Consider the following 18789-nt stretch of genomic DNA (forward strand, 5'->3'; position numbering starts at 1 on the left):
CTATGCCACCAGGGAGCTTTTGGGGAATTGATAGAATCATTTCGCACGTTCACCATTTCCTTGGTCATCGAATTCAAGAGATCCCTGTAGTCATTCGTAGGAAGGAGTAGGTGCTTTTTTTTCTGTGCCTTTGGAAGCTCTCTAGGTGGTAGATATCAAACAGGAAAGGCAGTATCCATTCGTCCGCCCTTGGCTTCACCAGAACCTTGCATAATGTAAGGCAGTTGAAGACTGACCTGAGAAGCGTATGTGATAACAGCAGTACGCATATGTGCTGGCGGTGAGAGCTACTTTTTCGAAACGATTTCAAAAAGAGAGTGGAAACAAGGTTGTGAGAGTTAAATATCAAGAGAGTCCAGAAACCATCCCCACAGGAACTCACCTTTGCAGAGAAAATTATTGTCCAACGACAATGGCGCACCTCCTGAAGAAACCCCTAAAGCTCGCTCTCGTGCAGCTCGCAACAGGCACGTCCTCCCAACCTCACCCCCACCACCACCACCACCTCCTCCTCCTTTTCTGACCCCTTTACTCCCTAGGCGCCGACAAACCCGCCAACCTCGCCCGCGCCCGCTCCCGCGTCCTCGAAGCCTCCAAAGCTGGAGCCTCTCTGATCGTCCTTCCAGAATGCTTCAACTCCCCCTACGGCTGCCAGTACTTCCCCTCTTACGCCGAGACTCTCCAACCCTCCCCTCCCACCAAAGAGCAATCACCGAGCTTCCACGCCCTCTCCGAGCTAGCCGTCGAGAGTAAGAGCTACCTGCTCGGTGGCAGTATACCTGAATATGTGGAGACTACGAAGAAATACCACAATACTTCCCTGCTCTTCTCGCCCAAGGGAGACCTACTAGCCACACACCGAAAGGTGCATCTGTTCGACATCGACATCCCCGGCAAAATCACCTTCAGAGAATCAGACGTCCTCTCCCCCGGAAACAAACTGACCCTCGTCGACATCCCACCCTATGGCAAAATCGCCCTCGCTATCTGCTACGACATCCGCTTCCCCGAACTCGCCACCATCGCCGCGCGCAAGGGCTGTTTCCTGCTCTTGTACCCCGGCGCTTTCAACCTGACGACCGGGGCGCTGCATTGGGAGTTACAGGCGCGGGCGAGGGCGATGGACAACCAGGTGTATGTGGGCTTGTGCAGTCCGGCGAGGGATATGGAGGCGAGTTATCATGCTTGGGGACATAGCATGGTGGTGGATCCGAATGCGAGCGTGATGTGTGAGGCGGGAGAGAAGGAGGAGATTGTGTATGCGGAGTTGACTGGGGAAAAGATTGAGGAGACGCGGAAGGGTATACCGATTTATACGCAGAGGAGGTTCGATGTGTATCCGGATGTTAGTGAGGGGAGGATCAAATTTGATGAGTGATGGATGCATATTTTGATTGATGAATGAACGATTTCATGGTTTACGTCGGTCTCTCTACTGAAATCGACTCGCCGTCTCCCAAAGAGGAACTGTCCATCTGTGATAAATTCCAGCCTCTACCTTCATTGGAAGATCATTTTTGAGCCCTTCGCCCGACTGGTGGCGATTTCTGATATGCCGGTCCAACTTATCCTTCTGATAGCCACCCTCATACCCACAACCCGCTATCACACACCGGAAAGACCTGACCTCAGCGGCACTGGGGGCCCTTGTCCGAGCCATTGCGAGAGGAAAATGAGTTGGGTGAGCAGAATCTGAAACTGAGATATGTAATCCATACAAAACCCGTTTGCTACTGCTCAGCTCGCTGCATCGTCACTAATGGGCGCGTCCAAGCAGACAAACCGCGTATCATCGATCCTCGGCGTGTCTGGGTGCCACGGGGCCTTGGCCTTTACACCCCACCTGAGCTCGAGGTTGCGCCTGGAAGATCTAGGCCCGCCTGTCTTCTTGCTTGGTTCTTCATCCTTGAGGATAAGGTAAACCTTTCTGTCGTTAAGCCATCCTCCCTGTGGTGCCTTGGCCCATGTCTTCGTTGCATTTTCAAATGCCGCCGACACGATCAAGGTTTGCCACTGGTCCCTCCAATCATCCCACTCCTCATGATCAACATCTATGACAGTTCCTGTCCAACGTTTCGGGATCTTGCTACCAGTGGTATCCTTACCTCCCTCATTAGTCACAGTCTCGTTTTCCTTCAGCGCTTCGACGTTGGTGGTTGACGGCTCGGACATGATGGCAAGCTCGAGAGAAACTTTTGCGCAAAGGTCAGCCTGTGAAAGCATTGAAAGCGGAAGTGAGCAGAATGAGCCACTGACTTGTGTGGAGATGCTTAAGTCTCTGAGTCGCTGAGAGATACTTTGTGTTCTGGACAGCGCGTTGGGTTGAAAGATCGCGTTTTGTATTGAGCCTGTCTGTAAGCGTATGAGTACTCGAAAGCTGCAAAAGCGGCCTGAAGAGCCCGAAAGAATCTTACCTGGAAGACTGTTGTGTCGCAGTTACGGTGTCTGATCTGAAGAAAGGGAAGAGCGGCAGAGGTGACAGACCGGACTTTATACCAAAACACCAGGGCTCAAGGCGACCATACCTGCCCGCCTTTCGCTTGCAAGAGTTCGAAGGGCAGTGAAACGCTTTAACACAAACTTGAGACGAAGTCACGGGAAAAGACTCTCAGGCGGCTTCGAAACGCCGGCAGACTGCCCAATTGGTCGGGCGTGTACCTCAGATTCTTCGCCCCCTTGTGCAAATGCATCGAGTCCAAGTCCCCAAGAACATCCTAGGTGCTTGCCAGGTACTTTGTCTCATGACGCTGTATGTCCGACCGACGACCAAACATGCTACCACGAGCAGAGCAGGTCGAATGGGCGTCTCTGGCGCGGTCTTCAGCGTCCGTCAAGTTTGCATCCACCGTCAAAGCAGACTGGGCCAAATTCGTCACCTCGTTCCAGCTGCTCGCGATGTCGTAACCGCTTTGGCCCTACACATGATCAATAGTAGGGACCCGTCCGAAGCCTCGAAAGCCATTCTGAGACACCGAAGTGTAAATATGGTAGGCTGGCGCACACTTCGCAATACAGCCTGAGTACAAGATACTTCACTGAGCAGATTTGCAAACAGGACAACCGACCCGTCCGCAGCTGCCATTTCATCATGCAGGTGTGCATGCTGAGTGAAGCTGGGTACGAGGTGGGCTGGATGATCCTCCATGGCGATAACGGCGCGCTGGCGTTCTGTAGGAGTGTGACTGATGCGTCGCCAAAAGGGCGAGAAGCGAGGGGTTATGGCTGAAAAGGATATGAGCTGGCGAATTAATGAAGAGTATGAAAGATTTTGCTGGGCTTTTGCGAAACGAGAATATGTCAGGCTGGGAAGTCCATTGATCTTATAGACCATGTAGAAAAGAAGCATAAGGGGCGAAACCATCCTGATCTAGTCTATGCAGTAGAGGCGTATTGCAAAAAGCACTTGGTGGGCTACCACCTGATTTAGTTTGATTTGGTTTGATTGAATTTGCTGCGCACTGATCTAGCACGCACCCCTTTCTAAAGAACCTTTGCGTTCTGCGTACAAAAAACCACCCGCAAGAGTCGCAACATGCTCGAGCCATAAGGGCAGGCAGAGGCAGCCAGCCACAATCCCCCATAGACTCTCCCAATCAGCTCCTCCATTGAACATATCGCCAGTAAGATTCCCAACATACTCGAATCATCAGGGCAGGCAGAAGCAGCCAGCCACATCCCCTTGACTCTCGCAGTCTGCTCTAAGAGTACCTACAACTTCCGACAACCAGCAGTCCAAAGACGCGATCAAATCGAAAGAAGCGAGTGAGCATTGAGGGCTCAGCCATGCTGCATCGGTTACCGACCTCGACCATCAATCAACCACGCGAGTGGGAAATGGCTACACGTCGCCTCCGATGACAGACTGGTGACGCAGTGTCTCAACCTAAAACCATCAATCAACCACGCGAGTGGGAGACGGCTATAGGGAATCCCTGCGAGGACCTGGCGATATGAAAAGAACGACATGAAGATCCGAAAAACGCCCCGACTCCAATTTTAATGACCCGTATGCTTCGCTAAAACGACAATAATCGATGCTTTCGTTCCGTAACAGTCCGCATGCTGTGTAAGATCGATCCGAACCTCCTTCCTCGGAGGAAAAAAAAGATGTGATGAAAGTGAACTTGTAAGACCCGCGGTAGGTCGACAAGCCAATCTTTGTACAAATGCAGTCCCCTGAATATGGCCCTGATGAATGACGCCTCCGACTCCGTGTTCCCTGTCTCACACGGTGAAGCTTCCCTAGCTTTTATTCTCCTCCAGAGCACTCGCCAACTTCTTCGCGTCGTCATCGTCACCGACCTTGATCAACCAAGACTCGATCTTGCCGCTCTCCCCAACGATTGGCACCCTCACAGTCTTGCTCTGCGAGCTCTCGTAGGTAAACGATTTCGATAAAGCAAAGTTGAGGACGATTCTGCCACTGGGGTCTTGCCTCAAAAGGACTCTAGTCTGGTGTGACTTCCGATTCTTCAGGACACGCAGAGGTCCAACGCCTTTGCTGGCCCAGCTTGATGACTTTGCGTCCCACTGCAACGCTTTTGCCTTCACCTGCAAGACAACATCCTCGTCCTCCTCGCCTGGCCCTGGAGACGTGAGATCGATCTGCTCCTGCTTTTCTGCTTTGTCGTCTTCTCCGTCAGCAGTAGACTCGTTTGCACTCTCGCCGGTTGTGGCACCCGGCGATGTAGCGCGCGATGTTGTATTAGACCCATTGTTCGAGGGCGGTGCCAATGAGGCCGTGGCAGGCTTGAAGCCGAAACCGAAGCCGACACTGGGAATCTTTGCTGGAGGAGTGCTTGAGACGCTTGAAGTAGGCTTCGTTGGTGTCTCAGTCGTGACATTGGGCTTCGCAGCACCAAAAAGGCCACCAAACGCTGGCTTAGATGGACTTGGGGAAGTAACATTCACGGCAGGCGGATTGCCAGATTCTCCGAATTTTATTGGGCTATCAACTTTCCATGTATGATCGCCCTTTGGACTATCTCCAGCTTTGGAATTCGCGCTTGTGAAACTCGAAGCAGCATCAGAAGGTGGACTGAATAGATTGCTCGATGTACCAGACTTGAAGGATTGACCGAAGATATTGCTTGTTTGTGAAACTGCACGACCGTCTGCTTGTGGTATCTCACGAATAGGTTTGCCGTCTTTGTCCCTGGAGATTCGATCGAATAGGCTCCGTCCAGTATCCTCTCCGTTAGCATTCTCTGCTGTGTCATAGAGGCCACTCCCACTTGCGCCGAACGGGTTGCTGAGTGCCTTCGGCTCTTTGGATTGGCCTTCTCCGTCCTCGTCTGACTCCGATGCTGAATCATCGTAGTCGAATGGTCCACGTACTTGATGTTGTCCGTTCGTCTCATCATCCTTTTCATCCTCATCGTCCTCATCATCGGCATCGCCAGTCTTGCTACCCTCTGCGCCAGACTCTTCGCCTGACAAATGACCAAATATGTTGTGACCGTTAGTCAGCGGTGCAAGTGGTTGGCTTAACACTGAAATACTAGAGTCTGCTGGCTCTGCTTGATTTGCACTCGTGCTTGGCTTCTCGTTGTCTGCGTCTGCGGCGATCACCCATTTCCCATCAATGAGTTTGGCAGCCTTGCCTTTGAATTCCTCCTCGAGCTTTTGCTTCTTCATCCGCTGCTCTTCAGCATCTCTACGCTCCCATGAGTCCAAGTCTTCCTCATCCGAATCGAAATCCGCTGCCTTGCGCTTCTTTTTGTCTTCTGCCGCGGTCTTTTCTGCGGCTTTGCCAAATTGTGAGATAAAGTTTGTCGAAGACGCACCAGCACCAAACGTTGGTACTTTGAACGTTGGAGCATTTGGTACCTCGGACGAGGTCGAACCAGTAGACGTCTTAATAGAGAACGGGCTTGGATTGGATGCACTCGATGCTGCTGCTGCGCCAAATGTTGGAACCTTGAATGCTGGAGCTTTAGCAGCTTCAGATGAGGTCTGACCACTCGTAGGTGGCTTGGCAGAAAAGGGATTGGCACTAGATGCTGTCGATGTTGTAGCACCGCTTGAGAATTTGACTGCCAACGCTTTGGTCGCATCCGAAGGAGCCTCACTGCTTGTAGTAGGCTTGAAAGAGAAAGGACCTGACTCTGACGCCGTCAAAGGGGCAGCAGCGGAACTCGACGGCTTGAACGATGGGGTTGAACTGTTTACTGGCGCGCCATTGCTGGTACTCTGCTGGTTGGCGAAAAGACTAGAATTTGGTGTTGAAGAAGTCGGGTTGAAAGAGGCAAAGCTAGATTTGAATGGTGACTCGGTGTCAGGCTTGGACGAAAACGGCACCGAAGTGGTGGACGAGGGCTTGAAAGTCGATGGTGACTGAGTCGAAGAGGACCCAGAGGGTGCTTGGAACTGGAAAAGGGGGGTCGCTTTGTCATTTTGAGTGCCGTTGACTTTGGTCTCTTCCTTTTTGTCTAAGATATTTTTGAATATACTCGACGTTTGTGAGCCTGGTGAGGTAGCTGAAAGTGATGGATATGAGACTGGATCATGACCGCGAGCCTTCTTGCCATTGTCGGCTGTGCCCTGCGCATTGTCTCTCTCTGGCTCCTCGTCCGCGGATCTTTTGTTGTTTTTGTTGGTCGCTTGCTGGGCTGGAGGATCGCGTTTGGAAGGTGATTGATTTATGCTAGTTCCGTTTGACGACGCTCCTCGTGATTCCTGAGTGAAAATTGACGGGCCTTCGACTCTAGCCTTTTTCCCTAGTACTTCATCTTCTTCCCCTTCGCGATCCTCAAAGATAGACTTCCTCTTGCTGCGGACAATCTGTTCCAAGGGGTCAAATCCGTCAAGGACAGCCTTTATTCTCTCATCACATTGACTCTCAGCATGCTTTATGCGCTTTTCCTTGTGCCGTACATAAAATGAAACCCACCAATCTTGGGACCATTTTTTTGCCTCTTCTTCACTATAGCCTTCAGGAGCCGGTGACGGCCCAAATTTGCGGCGGATATCTGGCACTGTCTTTGGTCGTTCACTGGACTGCTGAGTAGACACAGATGAGCTCGGAACGTTACTGGTGCCATGACTTGGTGAGGCAGAGTCGCCCTTGAGCTGCGAAGGGCTAGGTTGAGAGACTGCCGAAGGCGCTGATGGCGCGGGAGAAGGTGATGGTAGGAGGGTAGGTGGCATCTTCAGACTGCCGAATATGGCTTTGTATGGCGGACGCGCATCTTCTGAAGGATTTTGAAAGAGGGTAGGCTTCGCAATCTTTCGCTCGCCGATTTTGGTAGGACTGTTTGCTCCATTCTCGTTCGAGGCTTTTGAGGTGCCCGGCGGTTGCGGCATGCTGAACAGATTACCACTGTCTGTAGCGGTATTGTTCTTAACAGGGCTGAACAAGGTTTGCGCATTGGTTTCGGTTGATGGTTTGGATATTCTATCGAAAGGACTGCCCCCAACACCTTGAGCAGTTGTGTCCTTGGTTGGACTTGATTGAGATTGAGAATCCGTTTCCGCAGGAGGTTTCGTGATCCTATCAAAAAGGCTGCCACCTCCGCCCTGAGCAGTACTGTCTTTAGTAGGACTTGACTGTGTTTGAGCGTTTGATTGATTCAAGAAACCAAATGGACGTGACTGCGGCGAAGGATCCGGTGACGTCTGCATCATAGAGCTTCCACCTTGGGTCGGGGACGTTGAACCCTGTGTGAGGAAACTGCTCGACGTTTGCGGTTGGCCCAGGTGTGCGAAGAGATTGGTTGTTGGTTGCGCGGGTTGTGACTGCTGGAACTGAGAGATGCTCTGTGCGAAAGGATTACTGGAGCTTTGGTTTTGTGGAGTCTTGAGGTGCGCAAACATGTCTGTGCTGGGCTGCGGGGCTTTTTGCTCTGTGCTTTGACCGAACGCATTGTTGGAAGGCTGCTGCTGAGCATTTGATTGCGAGAAGATCCCAGGACTAGCATGACTTGATTGTTGCTGGTCGGTGGACTGGTTGAAGGGATTGCTCGGAGGTTGCGGCGACTGACTTGATGTTGAAATGTTTGGAGCGCCTGCGGCGAACAAAGGCTTCTGCTCTCCTTCGAGAAACTTCTGAAAAGGACTCATCTTTTGCGGTGGTAGGTTAAATATGGTTCCCTGAAATCCGGTCGGCTCGGGCGGAGGGGCATTATGTGTGTTGATGGCAGTGAACGGATTGTTCACGTCCTGGGCTTGGCCCGTGTTGAAGCTGAATCCTGTTGTGGGTGCAGCAAATGAAGGGTTGAAGCTGTTGCTAGGGAACGGCGGGAAGGAGGAGGAGCTGTTCTGGTTGGGTTGAAATCCATTTGGCTGCTGACCGAAACTGAATCCACCTTGTTGTTGCTGTGTTCCGTTCATATTGATTCTGTCGCCTTCACCAAAGGAGTTCTGTTGCTGCTGCTGGGACATGCCAAGCGATGGTGAGGCGGGTGGACGCAGGGCCCCAGGCCGACGACCACCTCGAGGTTTCGCGAGCCTAGCCATTCTGTTGTTAGTAATTACACCTCTCGCAAGCGCGCTGTAGCCCATCAAAGGAGTTCCTCAATAGTGCGAATATGTTCGTGAGTGTTGTAAATGTAAGAGGTGTTGGAGGTGGATTTGTTTTTGTTGTGAAAAAGTGAGGTGAAAGAGTTGTGGTGTCGTCGTCGTGGTGTGACGAAGATTTGGTCACTCAAACATTTGCAGCCTCCCGCCCTACACGAACACCCGGAACTCCAAAATTTCCACATACCTTCGTTGTGCCATCTGCGCCGCCGTAGCTCTCTGAGGTCCTCCTATTTGCGATCCTACAGAGAAGCCGTCCTCATCAGACATTGTTCCATCCTTGGTGAGTTGCTGGTCGGCAACCCGCTTCGCCATCTCTGCTGAGGTGGGGTATTCGCAAAAGGTGAGAACGCCTTTTGACCGATCCCTTCAAGACTCTATATCAATTCTGAGCAAGTATGGTATTCTTCAGGCTTTCTCTAGGCTTTCTCAAGCGCGGCGGCAAGGCTAAGAAGAGTCGCGGTGTTGAAGAGCGTGAGAGACAACCCGCATCCGGTAGGGGCGGTCAGTCATCGAGGCTTCTCCGTTGTTCTTCCTGCGTTCACCATCTCCAAAATATTCTTTGTGGAGCGCGCTTGCAAGGTGCTTCGTAAGGATGCTGTTCTCCTAAGATCTAATGTCGTCCACTGCCCATAACAACAAAAACTCATGGATCAGCCGAGACAGCCTCTGCTTAACCCCATTCGGCATCTCTAGGGGAAGCTACGCTCATCACGCGCAGATCGTAGCACATGTCCGCGGAGCGCTTCCTTTTCTACAGCCGCAAGACACTTCAAAAAACCAAGATACTGCTGGGCCACAAATCCAATGGAAGGCTCCGAGGCTACAAGCGATTGCTTTGAGCAGAGCACAAGAAGGAGTCGAATCAGCCCAATGGCAAATTGCGCGCAATCAGGGAAGATCTGGACAATAATAAAATACAGTCCCGTATACCGCTGCCTGAGCAGGGAATGAGGAATTATCGTGCCCCAAAGACTACTCGGAAATTACAAATACGAGCAGGCAAAGCCAAGGTCACTGCCAACCCCATTACCACAGCGCTGCAAATGCCTCCTTCCCTCTCCCCAAAGTGCAAAGGAAGCGAGAATGATGCCATGACCATTGCGAATGTCACCAATCCAACTCCGTCAAGTCTACGCTTCTTCTGCGGTTTTGGAGCCACTGGCGAGGGATCGACCGTTCGCTATCTTTGCGCGGATCATGCTGCAAGCTAACGTATCCCTATGGGAAGCTGGACGAGGAATGAGACAAGAGTTCTGTTAGCAGGCTGTTTGCAACGGCGATTGCGCAACACAATGGCCGAAGAACCAGTGCCAGCCAGATGGTCGAGCAGCACTCCATTAACAGACCCTTCAGTGCTCTTTCCTGCGGTGGCCGCCATGTTCATAGAAGTCCTCCAGACTGCAACTTTCGACAGCGATGTCGGGTCTGTTCATCCATGTCGTGGTCAGAACAAGATAAGAATGTGTTCAGTCTCTTATCCTCCTCTCTGCAAGAGATTTACTTGCTCGTTATGATGATGCTGACTATGGTCATTATTACTGCTCCCTGGATCCCGCTATTGCTCTGTTCTTGCGCTTCAGAACAATGTTCCGTGGCCATTGAGACGAGTCCACCTGAAAGAATATACATCTAATCCTGAACAAGGTGAAAGCCATCACCTGTGTTATTTTGGGCCTAAAATTAGCTCTTGATGCTTCCGTGCCGTACCGCGAGAGTTGAGCGCCAACTCTATAGCCACAGGCGAAAAGAGCCAAGAGGACCATCTAGGTGGGTGCCAGACTACCGAATGTGTTTGTTGGTTGGTTTTGATGCACCTTTGGGGACAGAATTTCTTTCTATTAACTACAGCCGGCAGCGCAACGCTGAAGCCTGGCGTGTAGATCGTCAGCGGCCAAGGGCCACAGAAATGTGCCCCAGTTTCAGCCCCTATCAGGCCTAGGGTGCCTTATACTCACGTTACCCTGGTAAGGCCTACGCAAGCCTCATTGTCTGGGATGATTGCGTCTCACAGCGGTGTTGAAATATACTCCAAAACCCGCCTCAACCCCAACCCGAAAACAGTTCTTCCTATGAAATCATAGGGAACTTTTCTCAAGATCTTAGTGAGCTTTGAGTTCTTCTTCAGATTATTAATGTCATCAAAAATCCTACTACAAGATATAAAGATTGACAATGGTTCATGGCTTGACTTTGAGCGACAAACATGCACAGACACAAATAGCAGACGACGAGTCATAGCAAAACGCATTGTTCAGAGATTTGTTGCGGGTCAAGACTGTGCAAGCAATGCTTGGATGCGCGGCCTTCACAGCTTGTTTCGCGTGCGAGTCGTGGTCTTGTGAAACGCAGAAGACGACAAAGGTGTGCTCTAATCCATGCAATAGCATCAACCAATGCTGACGCCATGTATTCAGCTACAGCCCCTGTTTCTCAACACCTGTTTACACTTGGCTCTTATGAACAATTCACTATCCACGTGCGAGCATCACATTTCATCCTTCAAATACCATACAAGGCTGCATTCATGGCCCCAAACCCAAGACCCGCCCAAGCCTTCTGGCTCCGCTGGTTGAGCTCTTATGAGACAAACTCAGAGGTCTTCTCCAGCCGTATTGTTTGTAGCTGGGACTGTGGAATTATTGTTTGCACTGGTGTGATTTATGACAGAACAATAGCAAAGCATTCAATTACAAGATCCCCCACTTCAATCCGTTTGTCAATACGCCATTACGGATACCGTTATGACCAACGAAATAGATTGCTCGCTGCCCACAGCACTATTCCCCTTATCTTCGAGCGCGCAAAGAGGTGCCATAGGAAGTGGGGACTCGACTGGTGTATCAGCACAACATCAAAACCTACACAGCATCACTCTGGCGATCCTTACTTGCACAAGATACTGCTGGGCTTTGTGCTTCCAAGGTATTTTTTAGGTTGGACGTTTTGAAAGGCCATTGATTCCACAGATTTCAAAGACGTAGTCGTCGACTGCGAAAACTGCGAGAGTTCTCGAATACTGTCAATGGCCTGGGCTTGCTAAATTGCCGCTCACAAAGACTATCAGCACCGCAGCTTACTTAATTTGAATTTAGCGAAGTCAAGTTGAGGTCGACTGGACCTTCGTCGATACCCCTGACAAGGCCGCCAAAGTCATCTTCTACGTCCTCCACACCTGTGTCCATCCAGTCATTTTTGGTGAACGATTTATCTTCTCTGAGGATCCCGCTCTGAGCGATGTAGCATCCGAGACTGCGATGATAGGTGTCGTGGGATTGGAAAAGATTCGAGGCTTGTGGGGTCTGTTTGGTAGCTATAAGCCGGATCCGCAAGAGGAAGCGAAACATAGGGAGAGGAAAGCAAGGGAACATAGGGCGGCGGCTCTGTTGCAGGCACAGTTGCGAGTACGTTCTGGTCCGCAACCTCAGCAAGAGGCTCAGACGCAACCACGGGCGGTCCCGCAGCCTGCAGTCGTGGCCCCTTCCAATCGACTAGCTTCGCCATGACGCCTGGTACACATCCTGGACCTTGTCCATTTCGACGGCAACCGCGAAATTCGAATTTGGCCATTTACAGGAGGTGGTCATGCCCAGAATTGGCGCCCGTACCAACTGAAAAGCCTCGCGCAACACACCCTCAACCCTGTCTATCTACGCCATAGAGTTCTCCTTTGTGTCCTCGCCATCCGTCGCGGTAACACTGAATATACCTAACACTTCACCAGCTGTCATATGATTCCATTCATCTCTGCACCATCACCGTATATTTCTCAAATACTTCGAATTTCAATCATCTATCTTCCGACGTTGATATCATTGCATTTGCATACACAATGCTTACAACAACGGTCGGACATGATATATACGCCGGACTTGTTATTATAGACGAAGGCGGCGTTTTAGGTCACTTGAGCGCGGATACCCTGTCGATTGCCATCTTTTTGGGGAGGAGTTGGTGAATTCGTTCCATGTATAGACTTGGGGTGAGCGGCATCACGGAAGGGGTATAGACTGTACATACCCATGGGGAAAAAATTCAATGTAATCATTCCCCAATACTGCTCACAGCCACTTGCTTATCCTTCATCTCGACATAGCCCATCAGTCATAGGCGCCAAGAATTGCCAGGGAAGTGCTCTAAGTAAGACGACCGGTGAGAAAATGGTAAATCACATTCGAGGCCGGGCCCGGCCCCTATGACCCATGGCTCATGGCCTATGGCCTTTAAACTTCGCTTCAGGCCTTCCATGGGCGCTTACGCATAGGGATTGAACACACGGCTGAGGCCCGGACGACCCGCCCGACTCGCGGAGGGATTCCTTGATGGGTTTTCTCGATATATTGATGTGGCTGCCGTAGAGGTTAGGCTGCTTGGGCAATTGCGTGGAGAACAGTTTGGTGGTTGGGCATGAAAGGAGAGAAGGGTTGTCAGATTAGTAGTCGGGCTCGTCCAAGCCTACTAGACTTTGGTTTCTGGGAACGGGGTCGAGAGAGCGCCATTGGATTCGACTGCTTTTGTCGCGAGATCCACCTCTTGGAACGCTCTCTTCTACCATGACGCCGTCCTCCCCCCCCCCTTCGTGACGAATGAAGGCTGCTTGGACGATTTTTCGGCCGTCCTCCACAATCTCAGAGTCGTGCCGGTCCAATCTTACGCCGTGGTCTGTATTTCCAAATGTCTTCACTACATCACCCCTGCTATCCATCATAACGTGAGTGGAGTGTTTGAAAATCCGCCCTTTCAACCGACCCTCCCACACTGTGGTGAAAGCGAAGTGCGCCTCGCCTCGATACTGGATCGGACGGAGGTCATGAGCGGCCCATCTGAACTCGGTCTTCGAACGCGAATACCGATCCCAGATGAGTTCCTAGCTAGACAGTCATACAATGGTAAAGTAAAATTCAGTGGGGATGGGCCTCTCAATTTCAACGTACATCACGCAGGTCGTCGATGAAGGAACTATCTTGTGCCGAGAGGTAGAGTGTCAAGAAGAGTAGATCGACATCTATAGTGTACAAGTCGTTTACGTGAACGGTAAGATGGGGTGCGATTACGTCTGGCCTTTGAATTAGACGTTGTTTCTCAGCCATGGAATTTCATAGTGCAGGCTTCTTCCACCTACCGAGATGTAGTCTCGATAGGGGTCTGCGTGTGCAAGAGAACAAGCAGCACCAAGATCAAGCGGAGATCTTTTTTTCCTCTGGAAAGATGAATGACTTTCCAAAGCATCTGAGAGATGATCATGTTCTTAGCTGACCAAAGCCACACTGAAAGCTCATATGCCGATAGAGCATATGTGTTCACGGTTGATAAAAAGATTCATGACAAGGAACCAGAGAGTTCGGCTCATTGTCTTGCGTTCTCTGGTTCCTAGCCGCCTGACTCACCTTTCACCATTCACTGACCATGAGGCAAGGAGAATCAACGTCTCTGGTGGACGAAAACTGCGACGAGACTGATCCCATCAAACTCTTCCACGCGAATGACTTGACTAGCAATTAGCCCGAGACTTTCAATCTGACAGTGATTCAAACTCGCGTTTTGAGTTTATTGTGGGGCCGGAGCATAGTAGCGTCATTCGTTTTCGACAGAGGATCTCTGAGACTAGTTGGAGTAGATGCATCATGTCGCAGATAGATAAAATGTGTCATGCGTATCTCGACACCGGCCCAGATATACGTGGCCGTGGCTATTGATTGCCAAGTTCACAAAGGCTTAGTGGGAGCCAGAGACGAAGCCGATATCCAGATGCAGATGGGTTCAAAAGCGTCGATCTAGTCCGGAGAAGATTGATTCGATTCTATAACTACCTAGACGAAAGACCGGTAGTGCTCCATGTCCAGAACGCTATAAAATACCAGCCACCTTCACAGCTTCGCCTTCATTTGCGCCTTCTTGAGCACGGGTTCCATCTTCGTAGCCTACCGAGCAACCGTCTAGTCAGCGGAGCCGTCTTCAAGGTGGGAAGTGATCCGCAACCTACCTTCATGACATCCCCCTTGATCTTCAGCTTCCCCGACATAAATAGCCGTTGAGCCTGCGTCTTCCCACTGACCAGTTTGGCGAAATCGTCGTCCGATAATGATAACGTCACTGCAGCAGCCCGTCGATCAGCCTGTATTCTCAATGCGTTGACTTTTTCACAGATTCGGGTAGCCTCTTGAGTACTAGCCTCCAGCCGGAGGCAATCAATCAATTGTCTGGGACCTCCATCTCCGAAACCACAAGGGCCTCACTGACCATCAGCTTTCTTCCCGCTCGGTGCCTCCCCCTTGGCCACTTCCCCCTTCTCCTTCAGATCGATGTACCAACTCTCCGTTTGCCCCTCTTTGTTCTTGAGTGTGAATGCGAAGACGGCGTTGCCCTTTTTCACGGCGTCTTTCCGCTCGGCGTCGTCGGATTGCAGGGAGCTGTTGATGGCGTCAAAGGCGGCGGAGGAAGGAAATGAGTCTGGCAAGTGGGATATCTAATCAGTGTTGGGCCTTTGAGCGGAGAGGGAGAGGAGAGCGTGCCAGATTTTAGAGACATAGTGGATTTGAGTGGGTCAATGATGGTTGATGAAGGCTTATCTGATTGTTATCTATGTCGCAGAGCGCAGGCTTGAGGTTTTGAAAGAAGCGGGGGTTGAATGGCGACGATGATGAAGAGGGGGAGAAAGGGGGAGAGTGAGAGAAATAGAATTGCAATGGCTTTCAGGTGGCTTTTGAACCGTCATTATCAAACCGAGGCAAAGCGGTTAATATTCGGCTTCTCTTAGCAGTCTTTTCCTGAGGTGGAGCGGAGTACTAATAGATCTCGCTCTCTCGGTCTTGCATGTACATGGTGGTGATGGGATAAGTAAGATGATTGTAATATAGTTTCATTATTCGTTCATTTACGTCAAACGCCCCCTCCTTTCACAGCCAGCTCAAGATAGAGCCGCTCAGCAACCTGCGCATATGTTCCTCTGTCCCGAACAAGAGCTCCTTTCCCTTTGCACTCGCTCTATGCAATGCCCCTTGTAATGGCTTTGAGCTGCTAGTCCTGCTTTTTACATGATCTTTCCAATCTCTGATGCGTTGCTCTTGCTCAAAAATTGCGGGACTCAGCATCAGCGGCACATCCATGACCTCTTCTGCAGTCTCCTTCCACTTCTCACTACCGCTAATCTCTGTGAGTGGAGAGAGTGCGTCGTCCCAGTCACCGAGGCGGAATTCGACGCCGTTCAACTTGAGCGATTCTAAGGTGCGCCGATGTTTGCGAATAAATCCTTTTATTTGAGGAGAATCGGACAAGATGTTCATGATTTCTGTGTCGCGAAGCTTTTCAAAGCGCAGACAGGGGAGTGGGAGTCCACATCTCTCATGACACTCATGGCTGCAACTGGTTGCTTGTACGCAACTCTCAGTGGCAAGCGATACAGGGCTCGGACCTTTGGTTTCGGACGCTCCTTGCCAGCGGAAATTGAATTCCGTGAGAAATGGAGCGAAATTCTGGAGATATGAGTGTAGAAACTTCAAATGATCTACTGGAGATCCCGACTCAATAGTGTCCATGTGTATATCGAGCTGGCGTATCTGCCTCCAGCATTTGGTGGAGCGTGGAGTTACACCAAACCCCAACGATGGATTGAGATATTGCACAGCGCCTGGATGAATTGGCGAGAGAGAAAGAGTTCGAAGACGTGAAAGGTTGCTTCGCTCGACGGCAATACGCAGCGAGATCAAGGCGTAGTCAACGACACTGCGACGCTGTCGCTCTTCCGACGGCTGCCCGGGACACGAAATTTCCAGATGTCTCAGGTTTGGCATCGCTGAGAAGGCTTGAATGAAAGCCGGAACTTTGGCAGCGTCATGAAACAAGGGCGGATACTGCTTGACGAGCAGATCATTCATCTCCCAGCTCCCGTAGGTGGGTATGCTGTGGCGGGTGACAGGGTCTTTAGCAGAACCGATATAAGGTTCGTAGATGAAAGCAACTTCGATGCCACTGGTATCCACTAAAGGAGGGAGGAACGTCTTGCCGCTGTGAGGGATGGTGAACTTCAGGGTCTGAACATGTTGGCCTATCCGGCTCAATGCTGCCATGCGCACTGGCTTGGTGAAGATCTTCTCCCGAAAGGTGACAGCGATCTCTTTGAAAAGGTGTGGTGCAGCACGTACGCTGAAGTCATAGCAGGCCAGACGAAGGGAAAGGAGATCATCTTTTGGGACGTAGGATAGGAATGTATCTCGAGGTCTGTCGCACAACCAGAATGGGATGAAGGCTGAGCTTGACATTGTAACAAAGCATTTCGCTCCAAATGGTAATTGTCTTGCAAGAGGAGGAATGATTAGACATTGACACGGTCTTGGAGGTGCGATGACCTACAGTGGTTTCAAGGACTTGCTGTTGACAGCCTGCTAGACGGCAGAGGAGAATGAAACTCACGTCAATGCGAAATCTTAGTCAAAGCAGAGGTGTAACGATTCTTGCAATGGATATGTCAATCAAACTTGAGAGTTGTGCAATTTATTCATGATCATATTCGAAAATGAGGATTTTACCAACAACGAAAGGATACCTCAGGAAAACGAGGCAACCCCTCACACTTAAGAAAAACCTCATCCTGCACCATCCACCTGCTTCGTCCGGCCTCTTCTCCAGACCAAAATACCACGCGACAGTGACTCACCCCTCTTTCGAAGGGAAACAGTGTAGATCATGGCTCTAAAGCAAAGCATAAAGGCAGAAAGTAGGCATTACATGAGGACTTTCACGAGAGTCGCGCGGTGTCGCGCCTGAGGCTTCGGCGTGTTAATAGCGGTGAGTGGTCTGAAAGAAAGGAAAGAACACAGGAGGTTGGGAAAGGCAAGTTTCGAGAAGCACGCTAGTAGATGCAGGGTATCAGCGCCTCGGTTTGATACGCGCTATCGATAAGTATCCTCTCAAAAGGGTTTAGCTTGGACATTTCTCCACTTCGGGTCGTGTTTGCACACGCTGTCGAAATCCGCGTTCGCGCTTGCCAAGAGGTCAACGGCTGAACGGGATACTGCACGCATACATGCAGAGTACCATAAGGCAAGTTTCGCATTTTTATAAGCCATGAGAAGAAAGTCACGTAAGCAGGCCATTATTGAGTGCAATGAGAATTCAAGGATCTCCCTCGGGTACAGCGTTTGAGGCCTTTGGCTTCCCCGTTTGCATCTTCATATCGCCCGTTCATGCTTGCGAGGTGAAGGTACGCCAAAGAGCTCACTATCGCCAACCTTCTTATTTCGACTCCCGGGCTTTACTTTGCAAGCCTATTTTAGATTTCCTCGTGTGGTAAAGGCGTTGCCATCAACGAATGGAAAGGGAGTCGGAGTAGCAAAGGTCATCCTAGCCGAGATCTTTACCAGGGTTGCCCTTCTGATTTAACAAATCTGGATTGGGCTGCATGCAATATGGGCTGCGCACTTGATGTGTCATTTTACTAATCTTCCAACCTCTATTTTGCTAAATAATTTCAAAATTCAGCGGGGCAGCAACCGCTCCGATTCCGAGACTACGGGGTCACCTTCAGTTTCCAAGACGAGAGGAGCAGATTTGCCTTTTACGGGTTCAATCAGCGTCTAAATTTCCTTGGAAAAGGGACGCCTCCAAGATGTCGCCGTCGGTGTAAGATCTCACCCTCCTCGGGTAGCATCCATGTTGTGACGCACGTCCCTCGCTGCTCGGAAGCCGTTGACAATTAATGCAAGAGCATGCGAGCTGGTGACCCTTCACTGTCGCTGCCACTGCTCTCATCGTCGAGTTCAATGCAATTCCGCGGCCCGCAGCTTGTGATGTTCAAAGTCGAGCCCCCTTCGGTCTCGTTGTCGGACTCGTCAACATCATCATCATTGTCCTCTGAGTCGCTTCCGTACTCATCTTCATCGCTGTCCCCATGATGTTGCCCCCTCCTTGCACTGTGTAGTCTCGCATTGTGACTCTCGGCCTCCTCAACAGCGGCTAAGAAGCATTCGATCTCTTTGTCTTCCTGCTGGTAACATCTTCTTATGGCCTGTTCGATGCTACGGTTGGACCACCCCCCGCGTTCAGCTTGGGCGTAAAGCTCGCCCACATAGAGTCGGTGTACAACCAGAATGGTATTGTGACGCTGGCGGAAACAAGGACCGCACCATAGAGGAGTATAGACTGGTCGATAGGCAATGATCTGGTTGTTGTTGCCTTTACAGGAGCTGGCATCGCGGCAGAATCCAAATGGGCAGGTATTGACGAGACGGTATCGCTCAGTGTGCGTACAGGACAAGTAATATTCAACGATTTGAC

General features: G+C 50.8%; 7 protein-coding genes across 7 annotated transcripts; 2 read left to right on the plus strand and 5 right to left on the minus strand.

Moving 5' to 3' along the window:
* Positions 1-412: 412 nt before the first annotated feature.
* HO133_009284 (uncharacterized protein) lies at positions 413-1378 on the plus strand (the record flags this gene model as incomplete). The annotated part of the gene is made up of 2 exons (XM_037300145.1): positions 413-467; positions 540-1378. The coding sequence occupies 2 exons, from the start codon at positions 413-415 to the stop codon at positions 1376-1378; spliced, it is 894 nt and encodes a 297-aa protein (XP_037154971.1).
* Positions 1379-1737: 359 nt separating this feature from the next.
* HO133_009285 (uncharacterized protein) lies at positions 1738-2172 on the minus strand (the record flags this gene model as incomplete). The annotated part of the gene is made up of 1 exon (XM_037300146.1): positions 1738-2172. The coding sequence occupies one exon, from the start codon at positions 2170-2172 to the stop codon at positions 1738-1740; it is 435 nt and encodes a 144-aa protein (XP_037154972.1).
* Positions 2173-4242: 2070 nt separating this feature from the next.
* Positions 4243-8832, minus strand: HO133_009286 (uncharacterized protein; the record flags this gene model as incomplete). The annotated part of the gene is made up of 2 exons (XM_037300147.1): positions 4243-8449; positions 8705-8832. The coding sequence occupies 2 exons, from the start codon at positions 8830-8832 to the stop codon at positions 4243-4245; spliced, it is 4335 nt and encodes a 1444-aa protein (XP_037154973.1).
* Positions 8833-9812: 980 nt separating this feature from the next.
* Positions 9813-12023, plus strand: HO133_009287 (uncharacterized protein; the record flags this gene model as incomplete). The annotated part of the gene is made up of 2 exons (XM_037300148.1): positions 9813-9943; positions 11618-12023. The coding sequence occupies 2 exons, from the start codon at positions 9813-9815 to the stop codon at positions 12021-12023; spliced, it is 537 nt and encodes a 178-aa protein (XP_037154974.1).
* A 926-nt stretch (positions 12024-12949) lies between these two features.
* On the minus strand, positions 12950-13607 carry HO133_009288 (uncharacterized protein; the record flags this gene model as incomplete). The annotated part of the gene is made up of 2 exons (XM_037300149.1): positions 12950-13384; positions 13452-13607. The coding sequence occupies 2 exons, from the start codon at positions 13605-13607 to the stop codon at positions 12950-12952; spliced, it is 591 nt and encodes a 196-aa protein (XP_037154975.1).
* A 777-nt stretch (positions 13608-14384) lies between these two features.
* Positions 14385-16775, minus strand: HO133_009289 (uncharacterized protein; the record flags this gene model as incomplete). Its single annotated transcript, XM_037300150.1, has 4 exons — positions 14385-14438; positions 14501-14610; positions 14758-14983; positions 15552-16775. The coding sequence occupies 4 exons, from the start codon at positions 16773-16775 to the stop codon at positions 14385-14387; spliced, it is 1614 nt and encodes a 537-aa protein (XP_037154976.1).
* A 1433-nt stretch (positions 16776-18208) lies between these two features.
* Positions 18209-18705, minus strand: HO133_009290 (uncharacterized protein; the record flags this gene model as incomplete). The annotated part of the gene is made up of 2 exons (XM_037300151.1): positions 18209-18499; positions 18535-18705. The coding sequence occupies 2 exons, from the start codon at positions 18703-18705 to the stop codon at positions 18209-18211; spliced, it is 462 nt and encodes a 153-aa protein (XP_037154977.1).
* Between the last annotated feature and the right edge of the window lie 84 nt (positions 18706-18789).

Source organism: Letharia lupina (genome assembly GCF_014066315.1).
Source record: "Letharia lupina isolate WasteWater1 chromosome Unknown contig_6, whole genome shotgun sequence".
In the NCBI taxonomy this organism is placed as follows: domain Eukaryota; kingdom Fungi; phylum Ascomycota; class Lecanoromycetes; order Lecanorales; family Parmeliaceae; genus Letharia; species Letharia lupina.